The 12246-nt window shown below is 42.5% G+C and overlaps 1 protein-coding gene across 1 annotated transcript in view; it reads left to right on the plus strand.

The window, feature by feature from the left end:
• The window catches only part of PREPL (prolyl endopeptidase like), a 90826-nt gene that overhangs the window by 48701 nt on the left and 29879 nt on the right, over nt 1-12246 (plus strand). Inside the window, exon 9 of the mRNA XM_033936809.1 lies at nt 2018-2193. Within this exon, the coding sequence (XP_033792700.1) occupies nt 2018-2193 (176 nt within the window). The remainder of the gene's footprint in view (nt 1-2017; nt 2194-12246) is intronic.

A 12246-nucleotide genomic window follows, 5' to 3' on the forward strand; every position in this document is an offset into this window, starting at 1 on the left:
TTAGAGTGCAATCACTCTAAAATTGTCCGTACCGGGGCTCCGTCGGTGCCGTCACCCATCAGTCAAGAATATCTGCCTGCTGTCCCTGGATAACACCTGTTACGGTAAGTAACTGTGCTTTCTATTCTGTGATTACAATATATCAGATTTGAAATGTGTATCCTGCCAGAGCTGGTGTTAGACAACGAGCCGTGAGCTAGGACCTAAAAGAAAGAGGAAAAGTCTTTATTGTTTATTTTGTTTACAGAGCCAGAGCTGATGTTGGACAAGAAGCCGTTGTAACCCTATGTAATGTTATATTGTAACACTGTGAATGTTAAACTGTAACCCGTTCTGGGGGATTGAGAATAAGGGGGTATGCGCACAATGGAGGGAGGGGGGAGGAGGCGCCGCCTACCCTCGCTATGCCATTGACTGCCACTCCCAAAAGTGGGGGCAAGTTGCCTCCTTAGGAGCACAACACCCCAAAATTTTTACATCAGACTGTAGTGACATCAGAAAAATGGGATGGAATCAGCATCAGCAGTTCAGCATCCCCTGGGCAGGGCTCAAGGTTCAGATTTATTTGATGTGCCACACAATATAATTAAAACCTTGGCGGTTTACATAAATCATAAGCGAAGATAAGTAGTAATTCCATGATAAAAAGAGTTGCTGCAATCTAATTTTGAGATTACAGGAGCAAAAGGTAAAGTTCACGAAGACTGCAAATCAAGAAAAAAATTATCCTTCCATACATTCTTAAGTGTGTAAAAAAACATTTCCTGATCACATTTGATATTTGCAATTTGAACCTAATTGAGCACAAGTCCTAGAATTTGTATTTATCATTTAAGATAACGTTAAGCCTTCTATGAAAGGATGAATGATTGTAGAGAGAGCGGGAGATAGACGCCAATAGAAAGATTGAGTTAGCCATTTTTAGAAAGCCAAGTAGAAATTACAGCCAGTTTAGAGGAAACATTTCTGGCACTATTCAAATCTTGGCTAAGAGCCCACTTTTTTAAGGCTGCTTTTAACTCCTACTTGGTTGTAAAGTACAGTACTCCCCCCGATATTCGCGGGCGTTCCATTCCAGGAACCCCAGCGAATCTCAAAAAACCGCAAATACGGTTTTTCATGGGGGAGCCTGAAGAGGGCAGCAGGAAAGCAGCCGGAGTGCCACAAGTACAGGAAATCACTCGCAGTACACTCCGACCACCTCCTCCTGCACTAAGTCGGGCCTTATCCAATCAGGAGCTGCATGTCAAAGCAGCTCCTGATTGGATAAGGCCTGACAAAGTGCAGGAAAAGGCAGCCGGAGCGTACCTCCAGTGATTTCCTGCACTCGCGGTGCTCTGGCTGCTCTCCCCTGCCTTTCCCGCTGCCCTCTCCTTGTTGGCAGTTCGCGGTCTGAAAATACTGCGAACCGCCGACCGCGAAAGACCGGGAGAACACTGTACTCATGTTTGTTTTATCTTTCCCTCTGTGAGTAACTCCCTAACCCCTATCTGTCCTGTTTGTTTTAGATTGTAAGCTCTATAGATCAGGGATTGTCTCTTAGTTGTTAATGTACAGCGCTGCGTACGTCTAGCTGCGCTATTGAAATAAATAGTAGTAGGTCTGATCTAAAAGGGGTAAAGGAGCTGAATATTATCAGTGTATATAAAAATAGTAAAACCTAAGGATTGAATAATCAGAGCAAGGGGAGCAAGATAAATATTGAAGAAGAAATGAGCCGAGAACAGAGCCCTGTGGGATTCCCGCAGTAAGTGATTTTGATGAAGACATCAGCTGAGACCCAGCTCCAACCTGACTTCTAACAGTGGGTATCCCCTTTAAGAATTGCCTCCTGCGGAGACAGGGAAGTTGGTTCTCTCTTTCGCCCTGACTTGCCAATTTAAATGATCGCAGTAACAAGCCCTCTTCTGAAGTTCTGTAGTTCAGGAGCCGCATACTCAATTTGAGGTCATTTTATTTCCATTTCATTATGATGTAGCATTTCTTTACTTAAATCAAACCTATCTTTCACTTGCAGGATGGCACTTTTGTGCCCATTACTGTGTTTCATAAAGCATGCTGCAAGGCTCTACATAGAAAACCTCTTTTAGTCCATGTGTATGGTGCATACGGAATAGATTTGAACATGAACTTTAAAGCAGAAAATCTCATGTTAATCGAAGATGGATGGATACTGGCATTCTGCCATGTCAGGTAAATAATGTAACTGTTCATACAATACAAGCTGAATATCTTCAAAACTAGTCACCACACAAATGATATTCATATATTCGTAATATCAGAAATCCTGTGCTTCAATTCTTCAACTCAAGAAAGCGGAAAAGACCTCAGTGTTTCTCAGGAAAAATCCTGTGAAACCTTCTATGGCAACAAAAATGTTGTCATAGAGAAATACATCCTTGGTCTCATATACCACCGCTTCAGTTTTTTACTATTTTCACCATTCTCATTATTTCAACTTAGTTTATCCCACTTAGGTGAAGTTAAAAAAGCACTTATCTTAGTAGTTTCTTCTGATATTGCAAAAAATCACCGCAGTCATGCAGTTAAGGGTCCAGCGCGGTATCAATCAACTACGCTTGGAACAAACAATTCAATCTCTTAACACCAAGAGATATCCCAAGGGATATCCCAAGGGATATCTCTTAACAGCAAGATATCCCTTGGGATATCTCTTGGTGTTAAGAGATTGAATTGTTTGTTCCAAGCGTAGTTGATTGATACCGCGCTGGACCCTTAACTGCATGACTGCGGTGATTTTTTGCAATATCAGAAGAAACTACTAAGATAAGTGCTTTTTTAACTTCACCTAAGTGGGATAAACTAAGTTGAAATAATGAGAATGGTGAAAATAGTAAAAAACTGAAGCGGTGGTATATGAGACCAAGGATGTATTTCTCTATGTCAACATTTTTGTTGCCACAGAAGGTTTCACAGGATTTTTCCTGAGAAACACTGAGGTCTTTTCCGCTTTCTTGAGTTGAAGAATTGAAGCACAGGATTTCTGATATTACGAATATATGAATATCATTTGTGTGGTGACTAGGTAAATAATGTGTCATTAGTATTGTTGGTACAGCAGCAGTAGTGTTGAAAGAAAGTAGGGAAGGAGGTTTGCATTTTAGCTGTTTTGGGCTTACAATTTACCTTTTGAATCCAGTCAGCATCACTTCCTTACTGTGGGGTCCTTTTACTATGCTCTGATAAAACTAAGCCTTAGATCATCCTCACATGGGTCTTTTCTGTTTGCGAAGGCCATTTTTACCACAGTCATGTTTTGTTTTGTTTTTTCAGTATGTTTTATGCTTTATTATGCTTCACTTATGTTAATTTTGGAAACTGCCTAGAATTTTAGATAGTGTGGTCTATAAATGTTTTCATTAAATAAATAATATGGCAGATTTTTTTCAAATTACCATGGGAACATTTAGGCCCGAATTCTACAAACGGTGATGGTGATGGTGATGGTGGTGAGGTGATGGTGGCAGCCTTAAAAATGGCTGCCAATGATGTGTCAACCACGCAACGGTGCCTTTTATAGAATCTTACCTTTGGGAAAGGTAGGCCAAGGTTTTCAAGGCCTGCATTTCCGGTGCTTACCTTTCATGTGAATCACACCTATGGATGTGCTTTATGACGCTTAACCAAGAACTCTTAATGCCTTACCAAGTACGCTTCCTACATGTACTCAATGCCTCTACTCTGTGTCTCACTCCGACTCACTCCCACTCAACTTGTATCCGCCCTTCTCCACTTGCACTTGACGACGTCATTGTAATTATTTTTGTTGATTGTCCAGCTCTTCTTGTTGTAAACCGCCTCAAACTACCATGGCTTTGGCGGTATATAAGAATAAAATTATTATTATTATTATTAATGCCACTTTGAGTGTTGGCCATGCCTTCAGTAGCGTTAGACATTGTAAAGCTCTTCCGTAGGCACATTGAAGGTGCCATTTTTTTTAGGCGCTGGTAGAGACCTTGAATTTTTTTAAAAACAGCATTTAGGCACCAGTAGGGTGCCGTTTATAGCATATGGGCCCTATAGCCTCCTATTTTGTGGGCACTAGGGCTCCCATGTTATTTGAATACTAACCAGTTAGCATGTGATAATATATGAAGTGCTAGATACCACTAGAATGACCACTTTATACCCTTTACATGCCTCCTCAAAAAAAAAATTTAAAAAAATTATTTAGTGAACTATTAGCATTCAAAAACTACCATGTGATACTGTAGAGTGTCCTATGGTATTCTCTTTTTTGGTGTATTAGGTATATGTTAGCACCTAACACAGCTTAGTAAAAGTGCCCCTGTATAACTTATCAAATCACATGACTGCATTCACTGCATAGAAACATGAAGGCAGACAATGGCCAAATGGCCCATTCAGTCTGCTCATCCACAATATCCTCCTCTCCCTAAGAGATCCCACGTGCTTGTCCCATACTTTCTTGAATTCAGGCACAGTCTTTGTCTCCACCACCTCTACTGGAAGACTATTCCACACATATACTACCCTTTTCTGTAAAAAAGAATTTCCTTAGATTACTCCTGAGCCTATCACTTAAGTTCATCCCATGCCCTCTCTAGAATTTCCTTTCAATTGAAAGAGACTCGCCTCATGTGTATTTTTGCCACATAGATATTTAAACATATCTCCCCTCTCCTGCCTTTCTCCAAAATAGACATATTGAGATCTTTAAGTCTGGCCCCATATGCCTTATGACGTAGACTACTGACCATTTTAATAGCCTTCCTCTGAACCGACTCCATCCTGTTTATATCTTTTTGAAGGTGCGGTCTCCAGAATTGTACACATTATTCTAAATGAGGTCTCACCACAGTCTTTTTCTTATAGAGGGGCATCAGTACCTCTTTTTTTCTACTAGCCATTCTTCTCCCTATCCACCCAAGCATTCTTTTGCTTTCGCCATCGCAGATTTTACTAAATAGTAACGGCTGGTACAAGTTTGGCAACATGCCCTACCAGAGTTGCAGATAACTTATTAATAATTTAAAGATATTTAAATAAGTGACAGTGAAAATATAATAAAGTTCCTATCCAAGCTTCACTGGCTTCCGATAATTTCCAGAGTCCACTTCAAATGCGTCTGCCTAACTTTCAAGATCCTTCACGGCATCCTTCCTCCCTTTATTCCACTTTTTTGGAACTCCTCAAATCTCAATACCACCAGACCTACCCAAAAATTGAAACTATCCTTCCCCTCATTAAAAGGCATTTCCCATCCAGGAAAGCTAGGGACTTCCCTCCCCTTCAGATTCACCAAGCTCTGGAACAACCTTACCTCCCCTCTTCGGAACCTGAGTTCTCTCCAACTTTTCCGTAAACATCTGAAAACCTGGCTATTCTCAAAAATGTAACACTCCCTCCTCCTTTGATATCCTAGTCCTCTAAACATTCTTCTTTCCTCCGATCTTCATCCTTTCATAAGAAACGCCTTCACCAGATCAGACCAAGGTCCTTCTAGTCCGGCGATCCGCACACGCGGAGGCCCATTTAGGTGCTCCTTGTTGGAGACCCGGATTTCCCGTATCCCTCAATATGATTTGCAAGAAGGTGTGCATCCAACTTGTGTTTGAAACCCAGAACAGTAGTCTCTGCCACCACCTCCTCCGGGAGAGCATTCCTTGGAGTTCCTTTCTCATCCCAATTCCTGCAAACCGTGCCAAGCTCTACGATTGTGGAGATGGTGCGGTATACAAACCTAAGGTTTAGTTTAGTTTAGATATAATAAAAGTTTGATTGAAATATGAACGAATAGCCAATGAGGAAGTTCAGTGTTGAGCAAAACTCAATAATATCCTGTGTTTGTTACACAATAGAGTGCCGCTTCTGATGGCATTTTCGTGCTAAGAAATTCTGATTGAATAAAGAGGGTGCTACGATTGATTTGATTTGGAAGATTGAATGACTGGTCTATTGCTATATTGAAATTGAGTTATATAAAGAATATATTACACCAGTTTAATTGTATGATTAGGACATAACATTCAATGATGCTCAATGAACTAAAGTTTTTAGACCTATTTCCTATGAAGCAAGAGCCCTAGTTTTGTTTATGTGCACACATTTGTGTCACCCACAGAGAGACAGGGCAGTAGGGGAAAAAAATCTGGCTGCCTGAATTCCTGCTGACACAAAAATAGAGCCACATTTGCAGCGGAAGTAGGACATGTCAGCAAAGGCCCCAACTCCAATTATTGCAAGTATAGGGACAGATTTGTGGCAGCAGCAGTAGTAACACATTGTTAGCAAGGTCCTCCAGCGCTTGCCATCACAAGAAATGGAATAGTCCTGCACCAGCTGAAAAAAAAGAGCAGGACTGCCCCACAATCACAGGTACCAGTGAGATGGGTGGTAGAGAATAACACAGGGACAAATTTTTCCTGTCCCCATGGGAACTCATTTTCCCATCCCGTTCTTTTCCTGTCCCTGTCCCATTCCTGCAAGCTCCATCCTCATCTGCACAAGACTCAAACACTTTAAAATCATAAGCGTTCAAGACTTGTGCGGTTAAGGCAGAGCATACAGGAATGGGACAGGGACAGCGTAAAAACTCAAGGGGACGGGACAGGGAAATTGAGTTCCTGTGGGGACAAGGAACAATGCGTCCCATTGTCATTCTCTACACTGCACCACTTTAGAAATGAAAATGTAGCAAAAGTGAGACAAGTGAAGGACAATCAAGCCATTGTGACATCATTGATGAGGTTGACTGTTTAGGCATTGATGGAATGAGACATTATGACATCACAATACCAGCTCTGGTTATCAGAGGCTGAAACTTCACACTCACACTCTCACTCACACTCACTCACATACACTCACTCACACACACACACACTCACACACACACACACACTCACACACACACTCTTTGGAGAATATTTCGCCCCATCGATTCCCACAACATGTAGCTCATTTTTTTCCCCAAGTTTGTAAGATTTATCCAAGAATAGCTTTTATGTAGTGCTTAACTCTTAACTAAACTATTTTTATATCTGTATAACAGAAATTTGCAGTATCTTTTGCATTAATCACATTCTTGTTTATTTATTTTTAATTATTTAGATAGTAACCACCTTTATAAAGATTTTCTGAAATAGTGACAGACTTTACTCTTTCTTGTTTCCAGTCTTGTTTTATGCATTGTATGCCGTATCCGTTTTGCTACCATACGCAGTCATCCAGTCATGTCATAAAGCTTTAGCAAGATACCAGCTTTAGCAAGGTAGCAAAACAGGGACGGCCTTAATACAACCCAAGGGGCACAACCCAAGGGGCGAAACATGTCGGCAAGACTCCCCAGCCGACAGAGCCGTATATAAGAACAGCAACTTAAAAGATAAGTGGTGTAATTAAAAAATATATATATAATTTGTAATTTAAAAAGTACAAAAGTATGGATCACATGACAATCTAAGCAGTTACTCCTCAAAAATGAGATAAAGGATTGCTACATCAATATCCAACGATCCATAAAGAATTGATTAAGACATTTCTCAAATTGATCAGTAAACATCACACACTATTGAAGGGGATAGATGTGGATGCATATAAGGGTGGTTATTTACTTGGGGGGTTGGGGGTGGGGGGTTTTCTTCAAAACTTGTTTGGAGTCCTATTTCTCTGGCTGAATTTTGTCCTCTGTATTTTATTGCTGGCTCTAATAAAAATTATTTAACTATAAGTGTGGTTATTTAAGTTTGGGTCCGTACTCCATGTTTGAGAGCCATTTCTTTAGATTACAATTTTGTATAGACTTTTAATAAACATTCCTGTACCTTGTACATTCCATTCTACAGTCCTTTTTTTGGGTTTTGGTGTTCGCCTTTTACTGCAGACCTGTTGGATTTCTCTTTGTTTTGCTATTTAAGTTTATAGCCAACCTGATACTTGTTGTCAGAAGTTAGCATATGAGATCAGCTGGCTACATGATACCCAGACTGGCCACTATTGGAGATGGTGGGCCTTGAGCTAACTCAGCATGGCTTTTCTTATGGATTACAAAGTTTAGGCAACCAGTTGCAAGAACAACGAGATTCTCATACCAGGCAGTCGGTGGAGTAGCAGAAGAGGCATCTCATTTCCTTCCAAAAAGTGTGACGATACAGCTGTCACTTACTGAAAAGGTTTTTTGATAGCACTTGGGCCATGTACTAAGCATGTCCTTTCATTTATGCAAAACAGGAGACAACCTTTAGTAAATAGTCCCCTTTAAATGTAGCTTTTGAAACCCTTTTCAAAGTAATTAATTAAATAGGGTTTGTGCACCATCATCATTGGTTCGATAGAAAGCTCCACTTACACTGAAGAGTGCTTGGGTCTCATTTGGCTACCCTGAGTAAAGCTGTCAGCTAGTGCTTTAATATGCACCTGCAAACTCAAAGACAAGTAAAACAGAGGTAAATGTAACTTTTTGCATGACTGGATTGCAAGTTAAGTGGCCTTTATAAAAGTATATATAGGGAGGATAAATGCGAACATTTACCCACATTGCATTTATGTTTATACTGCTGATTTTTCAAAAGTATACACATATCTTTATCAGGTAGACTAACCCAGTGATTCCCAACCCTGTCCTGGAGGAACACCAGGCAATCGGGTTTTCAGGCTAGCCCTAATGAATATGCATGAGAGAGATTTGCATATGATGGAAGTGATGGGCATGCAAATTTGCTTCATGCATATTCATTAGGGCTAGCCTGAAAACCCAATTGGCCTGGTGTTCCTCCAGGACAGGGTTGGGAACCACTGGACTAACCTATAGTAGTATGTGAGTAGTTTTTACTGAAATCTTCAAAGTGAACATATATGCATCCTTTTTCTTTGGAAAAAATAAGGCAAAGTCCACAGGTAAAAAGTATCACAGGACTGCACATCAATGTGCATTTTTAGAAATTTAAGTCTAGAATGTTCAACAGTTGTCATAGTAAATACCTGTTCCAGTGCAACGGGTGTAGAGGTCATGAACAGCTGGGTAGTCCTCCCTGAACCACGTGTTCCTTGTAGAAGGCATCAGTCATTTTATCAGCTCAACCTGTTTCCCCAGAGGGCTGTGCTGCTGTAGTGCTTCAGTTTTTCCTGTTCTGCAAGCATGTTCAGAAGATATCTGATCTGCTTTTAACTTTTGCTTCCCAGAGTTTGAGGCTTTCAGTGCAGCAAGGGTTCCTGGTGCTCCTGGGACAGCTCTGACTGCGAGAAGACACAGACTCTCAGCGAAGTGGCTTCTCTGATTTCAGAGTACCTGACTAGCCAGCCTATTCTAGTAGTTGAGGGCACTAGGGAACCATTCCCCTTGTAGCAAGGCTCGCCCCCATGTCTGGGTCTTGAGCAGCACCCTGAGTCAGTCTGGAGGACCAGGATGGGAGCCAGTTGTGTCTTTCCCTCCTCTCTTCACATAATGTGGATCTTTGGGAGTCGAGGTCTCAGCCCACCTTTTCAGGTCTGACTGGCAGCCCAAAGAAGAAAGCTGGATTCCATGCTTGCCTGAGGTAGAAAGTATTTTTTCATTCATAGCTGCAGTAGTAGTTCAGGCAGTTCCCTGCACCAGTAAGCACATATGAGCACTGGCTATTGCAGCCTGTGTGGAAAATCGGGAGGGTCTAAAAAGTGCAAATTTAAAGGTTTATAGTGCCAGATTGGTGGTCCCCCTACCTCTAAAAACCCCTTCCCTGAATGTTTTGAGTTTTTATTCAACTCTCCCAAGCTGTTTTTAGTGCCAGAATCGCTATTACAGTGGCCATCTTGGATTTCCCAATTTGAATTAGAAAGCCTCTGCCTTGATGTTCCTCGATTTTGCAATAATGCAGCATAGATAGACTCCTCAAGCTCTGGCATACTGGATTCATGCCAGATTAGCACTGGATGGCTAGCTGAGGATCAGCCATGAGCTACATGCCGCAGGGCAAATGAGGGAGGGGCAGGGGGCTGAGGCTCAGCCTCCTCAGATCTCTTGAGGGTCCTAGGAGTCAAAGATGGGCTGCTCTGAAGGGGCTATGTTCCCAGAAGCAGCAACAGTCGAGTCAACGTCCACAGCTAGGAGCACTGCATGGACGACGCTGGACCCTCAAGGAGGCACACTGAGCACCCACAGGGGTCATCTAGCCTTCCTGTGCAGGTTTTATGCCAGATTTTGTGAGCTTTCTGTATGATGCCAATTTGAATTATAAAAGTAAGTCTGCCAATTATGTGCCTGGGGGAACGCCCTTCAAGAACGCAGAGTCTGCCAGGCAGGTTTCAGCTGCAGAGCAAGATAGCCAATCGGAAAAGGATTGGGATGCTGGGAGCTCAGACTCCATTTCTCTTCTCTCACAAAGGGAACCTTCTGTTTTGGGGGGTTCCAAAGCGCAGGTGGAAGTCATTGGTCAGCAAGCCATGGTGGCACTGGACTAAGGGAATGACCTGATAGTGTGCAGGCTTTTTAGGCTGGCAGATCTACTGGATATTGTCACAGAGGCGTTAAACAGGAACTAAATGTATAACTGCCACAGACCTCAGCTACGCAGACTGCTGTGATGAGGAGTGGTTTTAAGTCACAGACCACATGTTTCCTTTCGCATCCAGATATTACGATGCTTATAATGGAGCATTGGGAATCTACAGAGGGTCCTTTCAGAGTGGCCAAAGCTCTGGCAAAACTATATCCAATGGCTGATGATGTTTAGCAGGCGTTTATTACCAGGTGGATTTGCTGATAGCGCTGATCACCAGGCGTACTTCCTTCCCTAAGTGAAGGAGGAGTAGTTCTTAAGGATGTGCAGAATTGCAGGTTAGACTCAGTCCTCAAGAGGCAGTTTGAGAACTTAGCACTGGGGATGAAAGCTGCTGCGGCAGCATCTTACATGACATGCGCTTGTTATAGTAGGTTGTGCAGATGTTGCAGCACTTAGGCTGGATAATCAATTTCCAGAAAAGCCACCTGGAGCTGGCTCAATCACTGGAGTACCTGGAAATCCAGTTCGACACAGCAGTGGGACATATTTTTCTTCCTGAGCCAAGCAGTCAGAAGCTGAGGTGCCAGATTTTAGACATCTTAGCGCTGCAGGCCCCACAACTTGGCACTACCTTCAGGTACTAGGGTTGATGGCAGCAACCATAAAGGTGGTCCCCTGGGTGAAGGCTCACTTATGACCCCTGCAGGACACACAGTTATCACGCTGGTCACCTCAAATGGACTTCTTCATCTCTTGACTCCAAAGGTGCATCCCAGTGTGCGATGGTGGCTCCAACCACAGTTGCTGACCAAGGGTATGCTACTCCACATAGATTCTTGGGTGATCCTGATGTTAGAGGCCAGCCTTTACGGCTGGGGAGGTCATTGCAATGGTCATCCAGTGCAAGGCAGATGGTCGCCCTCGCAGAGGAAGTTGTCTATCAATCAATTGGAACTATGAGCTAGCGCGTTGGATGCTGGAGAACACCCTGGAAGGCAAAGAAGTCAGGGTCTTTTTGGACAATGCCATGGTGGTGGCATATGTCAACAGGTAGAGAAGTACCAGGAATGCTCTTTTGTGACTATAAGCCCACCTATTATTTCGTTGGATGAAAATGCACCTATAGGCTGTCTCAGCTGGTCATGTAGCAGGGTTGGACAATGTTTAGGCAAAAAATCTGAGTCATCATGTACTAGACCCCAGAGAGTGATCCCTATCCTGGAGAATGCACCAATGGGGGTGTCCAACTTACCCCTTGATTGTGAGAGCATCTAACAAGAAGGTCGTAAGGTTCTTCAGCCAAAGATACAAACCCAGAAGCGCAAACATAGTACAGCAGTGGCAGGCCTACTCCACTGCCTCAGGTACATTAGACAATTGTGAGCACTGGAAAGAAAGATTAGGTTCTTACCTTTATAATCTTATTTCTTCTAGGCAGGTGTAGAGGTCCTGAAACCTGCCCATCTGTTGTTTCTTCACCTGCTTAGGGTTCCAAGAAATATACTGCAGTATAGTAGACTGTCTGCCCAGTCAACTATGTTTTCATACATTTGCATCCCCCTATCAAGCAGGGTCACACAGTGATGAGGCTTCTCAAATTCAAGAGCCTAGCAAGAATTGGTAAGAACTCCTTAACTGTCAGTGCACCTTGCATTTTTGTCCAGTGTTTTAATTCCTGTGGTTTATGCATGGTATTTACAAAGCAGAACAGAACAGTTGTTAACCGGGGAGTTTTCCCGAGCCCTCTCCTTCTGTGTATTTTGCTTATACACCAATACAAACTAAG

This window comes from Geotrypetes seraphini, chromosome 3 (genome assembly GCF_902459505.1).
Source record: "Geotrypetes seraphini chromosome 3, aGeoSer1.1, whole genome shotgun sequence".
Taxonomy (NCBI): Eukaryota; Metazoa; Chordata; class Amphibia; order Gymnophiona; family Dermophiidae; genus Geotrypetes; species Geotrypetes seraphini.